The sequence below is a fragment of the Spea bombifrons genome, chromosome 2 (assembly GCF_027358695.1).
Source record: "Spea bombifrons isolate aSpeBom1 chromosome 2, aSpeBom1.2.pri, whole genome shotgun sequence".
In the NCBI taxonomy this organism is placed as follows: domain Eukaryota; kingdom Metazoa; phylum Chordata; class Amphibia; order Anura; family Pelobatidae; genus Spea; species Spea bombifrons.
Genome location: NC_071088.1, coordinates 120475751 through 120490502, shown reverse-complemented (window position 1 = coordinate 120490502; position 14752 = coordinate 120475751). Strand labels below are relative to the sequence as shown.

Below are 14752 nucleotides of genomic sequence, written 5' to 3'. Positions count from 1 at the left end.
GATGGTTTAAGATACGGTACATCTCTCATTCTTGTATAAATCACTACATTTTGTACAACCAAAGCAAAGGCTTTCAAGACAGAGCCTCATTCCATCACGTGCATGGAGACGCGTATAAACATATCTCATTAGAAGACCTCGCTTGTTTGGGCTTTAAATGTATAGGTCAGTCGGGACACGAAGTCTACACGGAACGGACACATCAGAATTCCAGGTATGCACAGATCTTACCTGCAAAGTATTGAAACTGGCCATCTTCTCTTCGAATCGTGAATGTTTCTCCAGGGTTGACATGCACCACAATGACCTTAAAAAAAAAATATATAATGTTAATTTATATATGTAATCCAAATAAAAGGGATGTTCCAAGCAAGCACAATAAAAAAATAAAAAAAAAACTTAGCAGAGCATGTTACTTTTTTTTTTTTTTTTTAAAACATGTAAATATTGGGCTTCTAAATGTCAATATGACATCTTTTAATTATTAATGCATTTCTCTTACATGTCATTAAACATGAACAGATGTCTTCTTTTAACTAGCACATTAAAGATACGTTGGCATTTAACAGAGTTTTCCATGATAGCCATAGAAAAAAAGAGCAAGTATGGTAAAGATGATACTGTTATTGGCTAGCTGAAGTATAACAAGCTTCTGAGACTACCTAGACCTCATTATACAATACGCCAGACCCGAAGAACAAACCGAGACAGCCTTGAAAGCTTGCAATCTATTATATTTCAGGTAGCCAATAAAGGTCTCATGTTAATGCACAGAGCGGTAACCCTGCTGCACTTTAGTTGTTAAGATGCCTTAGCAGCTGGATGATGGGGGGTTAGTAATATGCCAGTTATTCATCAGTCATATACAAACTGAACCCCAATCAGAATCATTCACCTGTACGACATACTCTCTGAACTAATAAGCTTCAGTTTAACTTCCCATTTTATTAAATGTTCCAAATGTATAAGGAAGACGATACCAATTTGTAATAAATGCCACAAATATACTAAAGACAACATGCATCGGGTGCTATCCATAATGGATTACCTTTCCATATCCCTTTTCTCTTTAATGGGGGGGGGGGGTTATGTTTGGTGTATTTTCCAGGAATAAATATTTATATCATAACTGCCAACATTCCAGAACTGTAAGGATAAGGATGGCTGTTCCATCTAGTGTCCCAATTATCAATACCGTTGGCAACTGCACATAGGCAATGCTGAAAATTGCACGGGGAGCATGTATAAAAAAAACAATGTTCTCTGCTGGATGAGTCAAGATGTCCCGATCCTTTCCACGTAGTGTGGGTGCGACAAGTCGTGATATAACAAGTGTCGTCGTATCATATGTGTCATCAAATACTCTTCAGTGTCGTGGTTTCAGGACTCGGGATGTTGGTTTCTACATTATATTATGGTATTATTATGTATATAATATTGTGTGGATGTGATTTGCCGGCTGGCTCTCAACATCTGTATTTGCTGTGTCTGGGTAAAGGGAGGGCTCTGTTTTATCAGCCATACTCCCATTTATAACACAACTGTCACTTCTTTTTCTTATACGACCTACAGCGCTGTTCTAATTGCAGCCATCCCAAATTCTTCAAGGTTTGCCCATTATCACACTAAAATGTTTCAGATCACCCAATTCATTTTAATATTAGATGAAGATAACCTGGGTAAACACAAAATGCAATTTTTAAATGATCACTTAGAAGGAACAAATCTATACAGCCCTATTTGGCCTTATGTGAAGAATTGCTCCCTTAGTTACTTAATCAACCAAAGTAAATTGATCATTGGGTTTCATTTCACAAGACACACCCAGGCATGTTAAATCTAAACGTCAATTAAAGAGAACCTGTCTCACAAAGTGAAGTTCAAGATCTTGCAGCCTGGAAAGCGATACAAATCCAGTTCTAAGGCTCTGGGACTCCAGTGAACCACTGTGAGAGCCATTATCTACAAATAGATAACATTCATGATTCAAACGTTGAACCTTTTGGACCGGTCGCATCTGGCGTAAAACTAACACAGCATTCCACAATAAGAAGATCATCCCAACGGTCAAACACAGTGGTGGTAGCGTGATGCACTGGGACAGATTTGCTGCTTCAGGACCCAAATGAATTCCCATAATTGATGGAACCATGAGTAGGGTTATGCAGTAGGACAATGAACTGAAACAACCGAGCAAGTGCACGTCTGAATGGCTTAAATGAAACAATATGAAGGCTTTAGAGTGGTCTTCAGAGTAATCCAATGGGGATGGTGGGGAATAACCTTAAAAACCTTTTTTGCCAAGAATGGGCCGCAATTCATCCACAACGATATATAAGGCCCAATGCCAGTTTTCACAAATGCAGCCTAGTTGTAAAATGGAAAGGGCATCCAGTAAACTGCAACCATGTGATCTCAAAAAGCAGGTTTGAAGGAACATGAAAAAAAGAGTGTTGCATACCTGAGAATCCTCAGGGCTGACCGGCACACTGCTGGGCCTTTAGGGCACTCCTAACCATCTGCATATATCATCGTATTTTCACAACAAACCAATCCCTGCACACTGAGTAAGAGTAATGTTCTTATATTATTATGGCTTCTTAACGTAGGCGGTATTGAGACAATAGTTTTCATAGCATATTTTTACTTATTTAGCACTTTCTGATGTTTGAGAGGAAAGTTTCGCCCCATTGACATCTCTGTGCATTATGAATGGCCAATCACAGTGGGCTTCTCCTGGAAGAAGTAGTGATATGGTCCTGTATAGAAGATTTTCCAGAATACTTCTTTTTCTTTGTTGGCTCAATAAAAGACTTCATCTTCTCTTGGACTAATGTGGTTGTATCCTTTGTTAAGTGAATAATGAATAAAACCCTATACGAGTTCCTGGGAACGCCTCTTGATTGACAAGGAGTCTCTTGTGAGGTCCTCCTTGCATGAGTGGTTCTCCTTTTTCTGCAAGCAGGGTACTCCCTATCCACTTCCCTCATACTCTTCCCCTACTGATTGGTGTAGCCCCTATGGGCAGCTAGTCTAGGTATACCAATGAATTACAAAAGTAAAATATATTTTTCCCTAAGTGATGTGGATAAAAAAAACAAAGACGTTGGAAGCATTCCACTGAAAATGCTGCATTGCATTCTAAGATATGCTGATTAAAGACAGTCTAAGACACATCACAAGTCCAACTGTGTTTTGATGGACAAAGTCTGAGAAATTATGCAAATCAGAGAAGAATAACTAGAGAAATTGCATATATTACCCACATCTCACTATAATTAATCAGAAACTGTTTTGACACAAAAAATTTACATTTTGCACATAAAAATAGTATGCAATAAGAATAAAAAAAATGAATGTTTACCTTTGATCTACAGTGTGCCAACAAATATTTTATTCTATGCCCTAGGAGCTTCTAAAAACAAGAGTTAGACAACTGTTTTCCCCTTAAAAAGAAGGGTATCATTAACTGTTTTTAGAGCATGAGTAGATCCTGTAGGACTATAACAGAAGAGAATACAAAAAATAAAACTAACACTACATCTGTCAAACTACGATAACATTAACACACATTAACCCCTTAAGGACAATAGGGGTTATTACTCGTAGTATATTGTGGGACAATGGCTATTTTAACATTTTTCGGTGTTCCTGTTTAGCTGTGATTTTCTTCTTTCTCATTTCATGCTCCCACACATATTATATATTGTTTTTTTCAGGACAAACAGGGCTTTCTTTAGATACCATTAATTTTATCATATCATCTAATTTACTATAAAAAAAATGATAAAATATGGGGATTTTTTGTTAAAAAAATACTTTTTCTCACTTTTTAAACAAAAAACTTTTACTCATCTGCAAAAACGAATGAAAAAACCTGCTAGATAGATTCTACTATTTGTCCTGAGTTTAGAAATACCCAATGTTTTTATGTTTTTTTGCTTTTTTCTGCACGTTATGGGGCAATAAGTACAGGTAGCGTTTTGCTATTTCAAAACCTTTTTTCCAAATCTGGTCATTATTCCCCCCATGTGCCATTTCGGGTATCTTTGAAGCCGGCCAATGCAATTTACCCCATCAAGTCATATATTTTTAAAAACTAGACACCCCAAGGTATTTCACATGCTGGTAATTTAACCCTTTCCATGCACTAATTTTACCACCAGCCTTTGTGAAACTTTATGGTAGTAAATTTTTTTGTATTTTTTTCACACACGTTGTACTTCAGGTATAAATTTATCGCTCCTGGTGTATGTCCGTGTCAAACAACACCCCAATATGTGTTCAGTAACATCTCCTGAGCGCAGTGATACCCCACATGCATGGGTTTGTTGGGTTATTTGGGAGGTAAAAGGCCGCCTTTGTGAGGTGTGTATTTTTTGGCCATTTAGACATCTGATCCTACTGCCCCCATGTCCCATATTTGGGACACCTTTGAACCCGGCCAATTCAATTTATCCCATCCACTCATGCATTTTTTAATACGAGACACCCTATGGGCATTTGTAATGCCAATATTTTAACTCTTTCCATGTTGGAAGTTTTGTAAAGATAAAGAATTTTAGGACTTGCTTATTAATTTTTTTTTTTTATTTTTTTGGTGACAGTGGGGATTTTTATATGTTACCATATTATTTTTATTTTTTAAACATTTTTTTTAAAAAAAAAATTTAATTTTTTTTTTTTTTTTTTTTTTTTTTTTTTTTACTTATCACTCATTAGTGAGCTGGGCTCCATTGACCTTGCATGGTTGGATGCAGTACCTGCATTCAACCTGCAGGAGGAGCTCGAGAGTTCACAAGAGGGTCTGGATAGACCCTCTATGAACTCATTTCTATTGTTAATTCCATCCTGTGAATGACGGCAACGTCATTCACAGGATGGCACTTGTGGTTGCTCTTCGGAGCAATCACAAGGCGATCGGGGGTCGGGGGGTTGTGTTGCTACATGCCTCGATATCGAGGCATGTCAGTAACACCATTTATGCTTAGGAAGCGATTCAGTTCGCTTCCTAAGCTGTTTTAGCCGGGCGCCGCCGCGATCTTTGATGATCGGTGCGGCGGCGGCCATTTTTCTTCCGGGGAGGGCTGCCAAGGGCTGCCCTCCCCGGATCCACGGTCAGCCTCACTTAGGAGGCTTCCGTGGATGCTGCAAAGCCGCCGATCGCGGCAAAACGCCGCGATCGCGGCGATGCAGCTATTTAACGGCAGCCCGTACATGTACGGGCATTGTCGTTAACCCGTTGCACGGCAACCCCGTACATGTACGTGGATTGTCGTTAAGGGGTTAAGAAATACTAGCACAGAAGGATAAGAGGGTCCGGTTCTTGGGAGCGTATGTTCTGTGGTATTGAGGCTTCTCTAGGTTCATTCTTAAGAGACTTTAAGTTGCATTAGCAGCAGACGCAGCAACTGTGGTTAGAACCCTATGAACAACTGAGTGATGCCATGGCACGTCCACTTGCCGTCTCATTGTTCCATCCACACCAAAGTTTCAATCCGTCAGCTATGAATTTTTTTGTAAGGATTTAATTGCCACTCTTAAAAGTGAATGGAGATTAAGAAACAGAAGTTGATGGCAGATAGGAGTCACTGGCCCATCTAGTCTGGCCTAAAATTAGCTGTACCACCACACGCGAGGCTATTCAATAATAATGGCGGAACCCTTTAGGTCCATTCTGCCATATGACTAAATGTCATAATTGAGTTATAATTAAAAACATCACAAATGTAATGCATTTCTTATATTATATTTCATATTATGGTATTCAGATTTCACACATATGAAATAGCTCAGTGTGCTATAATCATGGAGGTGAATGATCACGAGCTACAAGTGTTTTGAAAAGCGCTTCATAATAATAAAAAAAGAAAGTTTGTTATGCTCATACGGCTTTCCCAGGAGTTGTGTAGTGTTCTTGTAGGCTTTGCCAGCAAAATTCCAGCAGCCAAGAAGCCGTCGGGCATAACCTTTCACGGTCTCCTAGTTGCCTGTTATATACAGATCAGTGTTAATATAGATATTTGTTATTTATTGCACGATGGATAAGCAGGGTATACCAAGTAGTGTATCACATAGCAATTTGCTATTATGGAAACAATAGCTAAAGAGGGCCCTTGCTCAAAGTGCTTACAATGTTACAATCCAGAAAAAAAATATAATATTAAACTGGCTCCTAAAAAAAAAAAAAAAAAAAAAAAAAAAAAAAAAAAAGTGTTGTCTTGCAACAAATGTCTTCATTCTTCATTAATCTGTCTGGCCCTGGTTATTGCCGGAATAGACAGTATAAATCCAGTATAATTAATCAAATAAAATGTTGTTTTAGTATCTATATTGCTTGGCAATTGAGTGGATGATTGAGTCTTTTGCATGTCAGGGGTTCAAGGAAAGGGCCAAGGGACATGTATATACAGGTGGAAATAAGGAAACGGGAGGAAGAAAAGAAGGAAGAGTGGAAGGAATGGAAAGAAAAGATTTCATCAATTTATAGTTAAGTGGAATAAACTACTAGCTTCCAAAGTTATCCCAACTAAAGGAGAGATGAGACATCATATTAATCTGTTCAGGCTTTGTTTGCCCCTCTATGACTACGGAAATCTTTAAATAGCCGGCTACGCTGTGCCACAAGCTACTACACATTAATAAACATGAGCGTGAACTGGGCTGCCACGGATCATACATATTCAAGCCCCCTTAACCACCCATGGAAATCACGCAGCACTTAACAATCCCGAGCCCCCCCCCTCGTCAGATTACACAAGTGTTGGCCAAACACTGCATTATATCCAACAGAGACTGGCAGATGCAAATCTAGGAACCGCTGTGCAAATTGTAACCAAGCATACCATTAAAACACACACAGCATGGGAAAATGCCGCCCCCTCCAGAATGGCTGTCATTATGGAGACATGCTAATGAAAGCAGCACTCACCTTCATTTATTAGACTGCTAATCAATAGGGGGGGCAATGTTTTCCAGCAAAAGGAACACCAGAAAGCACTGAGGATCTGTATTCCAACTGGCGATGGAACACAAATCCGAACACCCTCAATCAGCTCGGGGATGATGGGAGTTGTGATCAAAAAAGTTGTAATACCGCAGACTGCAAGCCCCCAGACAATATTTCCGGACCTCTACACTGCACTAAGCATACCCGCAACAGGTGAGCCAAGATCTGCCTTCTACCCCAACGTGTTAATATATTGTCATAAGGTATACATTAGAGAAAAATGCTGGAATAACTCAACGGTGAGACTTTCCGAAAAGAATCAAAAAGATTTTGCTTAGTTGAAAGAAATATAAATGATCAGTTTGTTGTCTCTGAATACTTTTTATAGATGGTTTCTTGAATATTACGGTACATAAGTATTCCTGAGCGTATATCTAAACCTATGAATATACCTTTCGACGGCTTGTACGAAAAATAAATAAGTTGCGCCATTAATGGTCAGTCCTTGCAGCATCCACAAAACACAGCTTTATTCTGAGGCAGATACTTCCAAGTTACTATTATTCTATTGCGCAAGGTAAAAAAAAAAAAAAAAAAAAAGGACTAATAATAGTGGTGTAGTTAGTTAAATAAAATGCACGCTGGTTAAAGCTTGAAAGCATACGCAGAATGAGCTTTCTATAGAACCACTTCCTAAAACAAAGTACTTTAACCCTCCGAGTACAACCGGGTGGAAGACACAGAATATATATATATATTTGGATGTTTAACACTATCAGATTTTACACTATAGAAAAGACAGAACCATTTTCTATAGCACTGCAGGTGCCATTGATAAAGGGTTAACAGGAGGCACCGGAGGAGCATCAATGTAGTGAATCATTAATTACAAAACCGAGCGAAAGCACAACAGGGATGCTTCCAGACACAATGGCAAACGCCACCCAAGTCTGGGGAAACCTGAATTACATGCAGTGTCTTGGGTTCGCTTAGAGCGCTTCCTTGCCTGCACCACTTCTCCTATACAAAGCACATTAACGGCAGGGTTATCGGGCAGCTTGCGCGAACGGCATCTGCAATGAGGCACGGCACTTCCACTTACTGTTGCTCTCATCCTTTGATGTTGTTCGCCCAGGAGATGGCTGTAAGCTGACAAAGGCTGCAGGAAGACTCTGCTCCTGATCTTCGACCACTTCCATTCACTATTTCGTGAGCTAAGCAGCACTGACGTCTAGGTCATCGGGCCTTTTCCTTCCGAACAGAACAAACTAAGCCACATCCAGTTTTGCGATAGGACGGGATTTTCGCTGTGTCTTATCTCCCGGAGCATGGATAATGTATGGGCAAGTCGAATGCTAAAAGGTATGAGCAATTATCAGTGCAGTCATCAATACCTACCTCAAGACTTGCTTCCTATTAAAGCAGCCAATGTGCGGGGAGCTTCCTGCTGTAGACGAATGCATCAGATCTCCATGGAAACTAAATCAACAAATCGCCGCAGCAGCATCTGTTTCTGGATTAGCCAACGTCAGCCAGCAGAAGGTTAGGATTTAAGGGGACTAGAGCATCCAAATGCCCCCCCCACCCATGTAACGCTACATCTTATATTTAGTGCTGATTTCCAGATAAAAGTCAGATTTTCCGCTCCGCTTTCGTCTCTCCTACCAGAGGCATAGCAGGGCTGCCATGGCAACAGGCGCTCTGTAGTTTGGTCAGTGTCAAGAGCCGGGTGGGCAAAGCCATGATTGTGCATTTTGTCATATATCCAGGGCGAGCCTCGTACGCATGGCTGGCAGGCAACATAGAAGCAGATTTGCTTTACACTGAGAAATATGAATCTGCACCATTAACCCTTTCAGGACCACAGTGATGTGTTATCCAAGGTCAGGGGCATCCAACAAGGTTTAAGGTTTCGAAATCCAAAAGTATGTCTGGGTTGGAGGAAATGTTGCTCGAATCCTTAAAAAATAAAATCATTTTACGTATGTATTAAATCCAGTTTCAGAGGGGTTATCAGTGAGGCAGTGATGTGCCAGGTTACCCCCATTGAGCTGTAAATGGAGCTTGTAACATTTGCCATGGACGCCTTAATACAGTTGGGTACCAGTTCCAAACTACATCCAAGCAAAATCCCCCCAAATTTGGGGACTGCACCTTTATCCGATACCCTTCAGCATTTACCTAATCCTTTTATACCCGTAAATCAGCTAGAAACATCACAAAGTTAAACATAAGTCTTTAAAACTCTTCCACGGGCAAATGCCTCATGTGCCATATCGCAGCCCTAGACATCTTCAATAGCGATAGACAACTTCCTTTCTCCATCAACAATGGCAGATCAATGGTTAGTTAGGATTACAATATGAATAGTAAATCTGAGATTAAGTGTGTTGTCCAGCTTGTCAATGAACCCAGCCCCGATCGTGAAGAACGTTGGGGTTCTTGGCTCTCTAAGCTAGCCACCAACCACTCCATCCATTTAGCGGTTTAGTATTTAATAGAGCTATGGTCAAAGGCGTGCACTCGATCCATTAATGCAACCCGGGAATATTCAGAGCAGCGCATTTTTGCCCTTACACGCCTAAAATTGCCATCTTCTGAGTAATCAGTTGTCAGGGCAAACCCAATGTTTAATAAAAGAGGTGTCTATCCAAAATTGCTGTATTTGCAGACATTGCCATAGGCAATGGTATAGATCTGCATTGGGAGTGTGGCATTTCATACAGTTTGAGTTTCTTATGCCCCATTTTAAAAAAGACGTGATGGGAGATTGTCAATGTCATGTCTCTGTACAGGGCAGTCAAGATCCATATGTTGCGTCAGGGATGTCAGAGAGTTGTATGGATGGTATATGACGTGTCTAATGATGCATTCCCCTCATCAGTATGCTGCATAAATTGGTATATAGATGCGGTGGAGTGTCTCTGCCTTGCGGCTCGTGTACGAGTTTGTCAAGCGGGATGTCCCGGTCCCCAGGAGTGAAGCAGGGATGTCAAGCAGCTTCTGACTTGAAAATATTTCGTCAGGAGGACAAATAAGCTGGGGTATTTGTTTCTAATCTTGTCAAAGGTCCAGGAAGGTATTTAATGTATTTATTCCCTGAGCTGACCAAGAGCAGAAAACAAGAGTCTCGTAAGAGTGATTCTCGCCCTTCTGCCTTTCCAAAAAAGGTGGTCCAACAGTTGAAATCCTGGGGCATAAGCAATACAGGCGTCATTGTACAAAAGCCTCGGGAAACTTCAGCAAAGCCGCTCTACCCCGAAAAATGTTGGGATGCAGGTTTCTTCACCTGTTTGATTCCAACTTTATTTTCTGCTAGATTGGGGACACTGGAGTGCAGGAGATCTATTTGTTTGAGTATTTTGATCCCCAGATATGGAATCGTCTGGGGATCCCGCACTATGCCCAGACACTAAACTCTCGGTAGGACTTTGGTATTGCCCACATTGGCAATAAAGCTTATTATTCTGCCCCATTTTTCCACTTTTATCCTAGTAGTGGGTGTAAAACGTTTCTGTTTAAAGGTAAATTAATGGAAAGTAGGATTTTCCCCCCGTATGTATGTATGTAAAAAAAAAACTTAAATTATTCTCTATGCCAAATTGGCAACCAATTATATTTAATAACTCAATTCCACTACGAATATTTTATTTTCATGCAGAAAATCTGCTCTGTATTTTCTCAGGAGCTGCTTTCCGATCTTAGTGTAGACATGCAGTCCTAGCGTGGACTTTTACACTACCCCAGTGCTTGCCTAGTTTATGGGTGTCACGGTGTCAGGTGCATGTCAATGTTTTACAGAGCACACCAATGGCTTTTTTTATCAGTCAAACTTTAAAGCTTTGGTATTTCCTTAAATTGTGATAGAAAAGTGAGCAGAAATAAATCGATGAGTAGTTGCCAGCAGCCATTCGTGTAAGCACTGCATCCCTAACTTGACTTTAGGTTTTTCTTTATCTTGTTTGGCTGGCAATATTTTGTTTCATGTTTTTGAAATTTGGAATATGAGGATGAGCTGTAGAAAGAGCCCAAACCTCTATTTACTCCGGAACAGAGTAAGTGCGCTCTGTAACCTTAAACACTCATATAAGCTACAATGGCAGCCACCAGGTCTGCTGCTAAAGCAAGCTTACTGGAGCAAAGCGAAAGAAATCTAACTTTTCATCAATGCTACACCACATTACTGTCTACAGCACTGTATTTTATGGTCCAAGTTTTTTTTTCATGGGACTTCCCCTTTAAATACAGAGTGCTTTAATCGGACGAAACCTGGCAGGAGTCCATGCCAGATGACGTTAAGCTCCAGACGACATGCGTAGTTTCCTAGGGTACAGCAGACAACCAAGAAAGAAAAAGGTCAGGATTGTAAATTAAAAAAAAAAAAAAATTATACCTTGACTTCCAATCGACCTCCCCAACCTACAGATCTCACGAACTTAAACAAGAATATGACACTTTGAGACTCTTCATATTTCTCAAGAAATCTGCACATATTTTTCAATTATATACCGTTTCTCAGGGTGAAGGGGGCAATGCTTCGGGTCACCGCTGCCGATGACCTGTGAGCAGGGCTACACTGACATACGGGGATAGCAATCCAGTTATACATGTGGCAACAAAAAGAGATCTGAGCCGACTACGGCAAAAGATCTTCTGAAACTCCCATTGCGCACCTGCCAGTCAGCGCTACAATAGATATGATGTCATATCCGACGCACACAGCGTGACAGCACTGTAGACTCCGATGCGGTAAATGGGATGGTGAGGGGAGAGATATGTTTGCATGAATATGAAGGGGGCATGCTGAGGGAGATGAAGATGGTAAGTTATATTGGAGTGGAATGGTTGTTGTGCAATATTGGAGCGATAATGGTAGGGGATGGAAAAGATGTTGGAGAAGAATATGATGGTGGGGGTGTGAATATGGTAGATAACTATTGTTGGGAGGGGACTGGAATGAATAATGATATGGGTGGGTGTTTTGATTTTCAGGGGCAGCTCTACATATACATACACACACACACGTAACACCTAACATACCATATACACAGACACATCCACAGTATGCAACGATATCAGACATATTGTTTTTTCGGGGGGGGAGGGGGGTCCCAGGGTGAGCCATTCCTGAAAGTTCCCAGGCATGTGCATATGAGTCTAGGTGGTGAATATATTAATACAATTACAGTTTTCTGCATGATTAAGATAGAGGAAGTGTTATGTTTCATAAATCACAAATTTAGTATTTTATATTGGTTTCCATTAGAGCTTACATTAAATCAAACAAATTATTTCATTTTGATATGCAATAAAAAATATAAAAAATGAATTCGTTATAAAAGCTGGAGCATTTCATAAATTATACTGGATTTTTTTTGCTGATTGCATCAAATCCTCAGCCAAATTGTAAAGGACTGAGAATGCAGAGAAGTCTGTTAACATCGCTGGACTATCGAGGGCCACCTATTTTGAGTACGCCTAGCACTAAAACAGTAAATGGAAGATGAACATAGGATTTAGATTTTCCCCTCCAGATAACATTCATTTTAGTCCTATCGTAACATAAGCCCATAGGAACACTAGAAAAATTAATATATTTTTTCAATTACTTGTAAGTGCATTTTCCCCAAGATAGCTAATCACACCTGTCTGGTGTTACATATTTATTGCGTACGAGGATTACATATGGTCTGGAAGTTGCTCTTTAATCTACCAGACCTCTAGTATGGGAGAGAAATGCGCACTAAACCCAAATGTCGAAAGTAAAGTATGAGTCATCGCATTCATGGTCGGATGAAAGGGAAAGGAAGGTACTGGCAAAAACAGTCAACGTACACAGGGTTGCTTCTGTAATCACTGTTAAAGAAGGCTTTTGTTAGTCAGAGTGTCCGACTGGGTGACTGCGACTGAGCCATTCTTTAGTTTACTGCAAGACTGTAGGAAAAGGAGTCGGGGTGTTTGTCTAATGGATTGGGCATAAAAATTATTTATTTGCTATCAGGGACAGTAAACTGTCCCTTTAAGTGCTAAAGGAGGTCGCCATGTATAAGAGAACATTCCTTGCCTTCCCAGCACTTAAGGGGCCAAGTATCTCAGAAATAGGAAGGTAGAGGTATATCAGAGTTCAGTGAAACTAAGGAAGAAGTTTAAGGCAAACAGACGGACAATAGTGCCGCTCAATGTGTATATCTAAGAGAGCGAGAAGAGATTTGATAAAACCATCTAAACACATAAAGGGATTTAACAAAGTACAGGAGGAACTTCAGAAGGAGGAGAAATGTTAGAGGTCATAGTCTAAAATTAAGAGGGCCAGAGGCTTAGATGCAATGTAAGGAAGTGGATAAGACCTTCAAGTTGATTAATCGTTTGGCAAAGTTCACCGGTTATTTGAGAAACTCACAAAGCAGAACACCTGGTTATGATGTCACGTCCTCCTTCTCCGATTCCACCGGTCATGCAGAGGATGCGAGAGACCTGCGATTGAGAGGTCTGGCCGACCAAAAGCTGGACATCAAAGCAGATCTTTGGACAAAGGGATAGTGTCTCAAAAAGCATGGGATGATAAGGATCCAAACAGGTTGGGTACACCGTTTGACACTAAGTGGACAGAGGGCTAAAACGACAAGCTATATTTCCTAAAACACTAGAAATAGTAATAAGTTAAAAAATACGGTAAATGTGTCCAGCCGATTTAAAAAAAAAAAAAGAAAAAAAAACTTGTAAAGAATAAAACCCAAAACTGGTTTCCATTATAAGTCTATTTTTCTATTCAGAGAGAACTTCTCCTGTTGTGCTTGTTCATGGAGGTGCCCCAATAATTTCTGGATAAAATAAGGCTTTTTCTTTCATTATTTCCTTCCACAACTATGTCACAGCAAGATATCTTACTTCAAATTTACCCATCACGCTGAAATCTGCTTTGTCTTTGTCATACACCCACAGTAGAAGTATTATTAAACACTCATCCACAGACACCAGACAAGCCAGAAGGCTTGTTTTTCCCTCAGAAATCTCATGGTGCTGTCTTGTACAGCGGGCAATTACTTTCAAGGGATCCATGTATAAAGTGGATATAGAGGCAAAGGTGATAATTGTTAACCTTATGCGCCTACCCAGAATCCCTTGTGGTTGCGGCAGCACCATGAGATTTCTGAGGGAAAAACAAGCCTTCTGGCTTGTCTGGTGTCTGTGGATGAGTGTTTAATAATACTTCTACTACCCCTTAAATTTAAGTGGAAGGGTTTCCATCACCTTTTACCCACCATAACTTATGTAATGGTATTTCATACACCCATAAGATAGTCTTTAAAACACAAACATAAAATAACCTTTGAGAAAACGTACAGAACGGAGATGAGAGATTACGCTCCACGAAGATGTTCCACCGAAGAAAAATAAAAGCTGCCTTTAATGTTTGTTGATTCAAAGGCCAAAATGTTTTAACCCCATAATGTCAACATATCATTCACAACAGAGGGAATAATCTTCATGTTCGTTTTAATTGTCCAGCTGAAAAGAACCAAAAGAAGCTAGTGGAACTGCACGTTCAGGGGTCTATCTACAGGGGTTGCAGGAGGAACATCTGCAAACCTCCCCGATTACGAGGGGCCCCATGCATCTGTTCCCAGAGCCCTTTGTAAGTGGCTTTAGATGTTGCAGATGTGATGTACAGGCATTTCTACGAGAGCTACCATCAAAGGAATACATTTTCTACACCAACACACAAGAGACCAGGGAATGGCGATGCTAAGCATTACCCACTCATTGGCATCATGGAATTTTGCCACCATCATCAAGCCCTAT

The 14752-nt window shown here is 40.3% G+C and overlaps 1 protein-coding gene across 1 annotated transcript in view; it reads right to left on the bottom strand.

The window, feature by feature from the left end:
• Positions 1-14752, bottom strand: part of FNDC3A (fibronectin type III domain containing 3A) — a 76671-nt gene that overhangs the window by 41244 nt on the left and 20675 nt on the right. The window contains exon 3 of the mRNA XM_053456290.1: positions 232-307. Within this exon, the coding sequence (XP_053312265.1) occupies positions 232-307 (76 nt within the window). The remainder of the gene's footprint in view (positions 1-231; positions 308-14752) is intronic.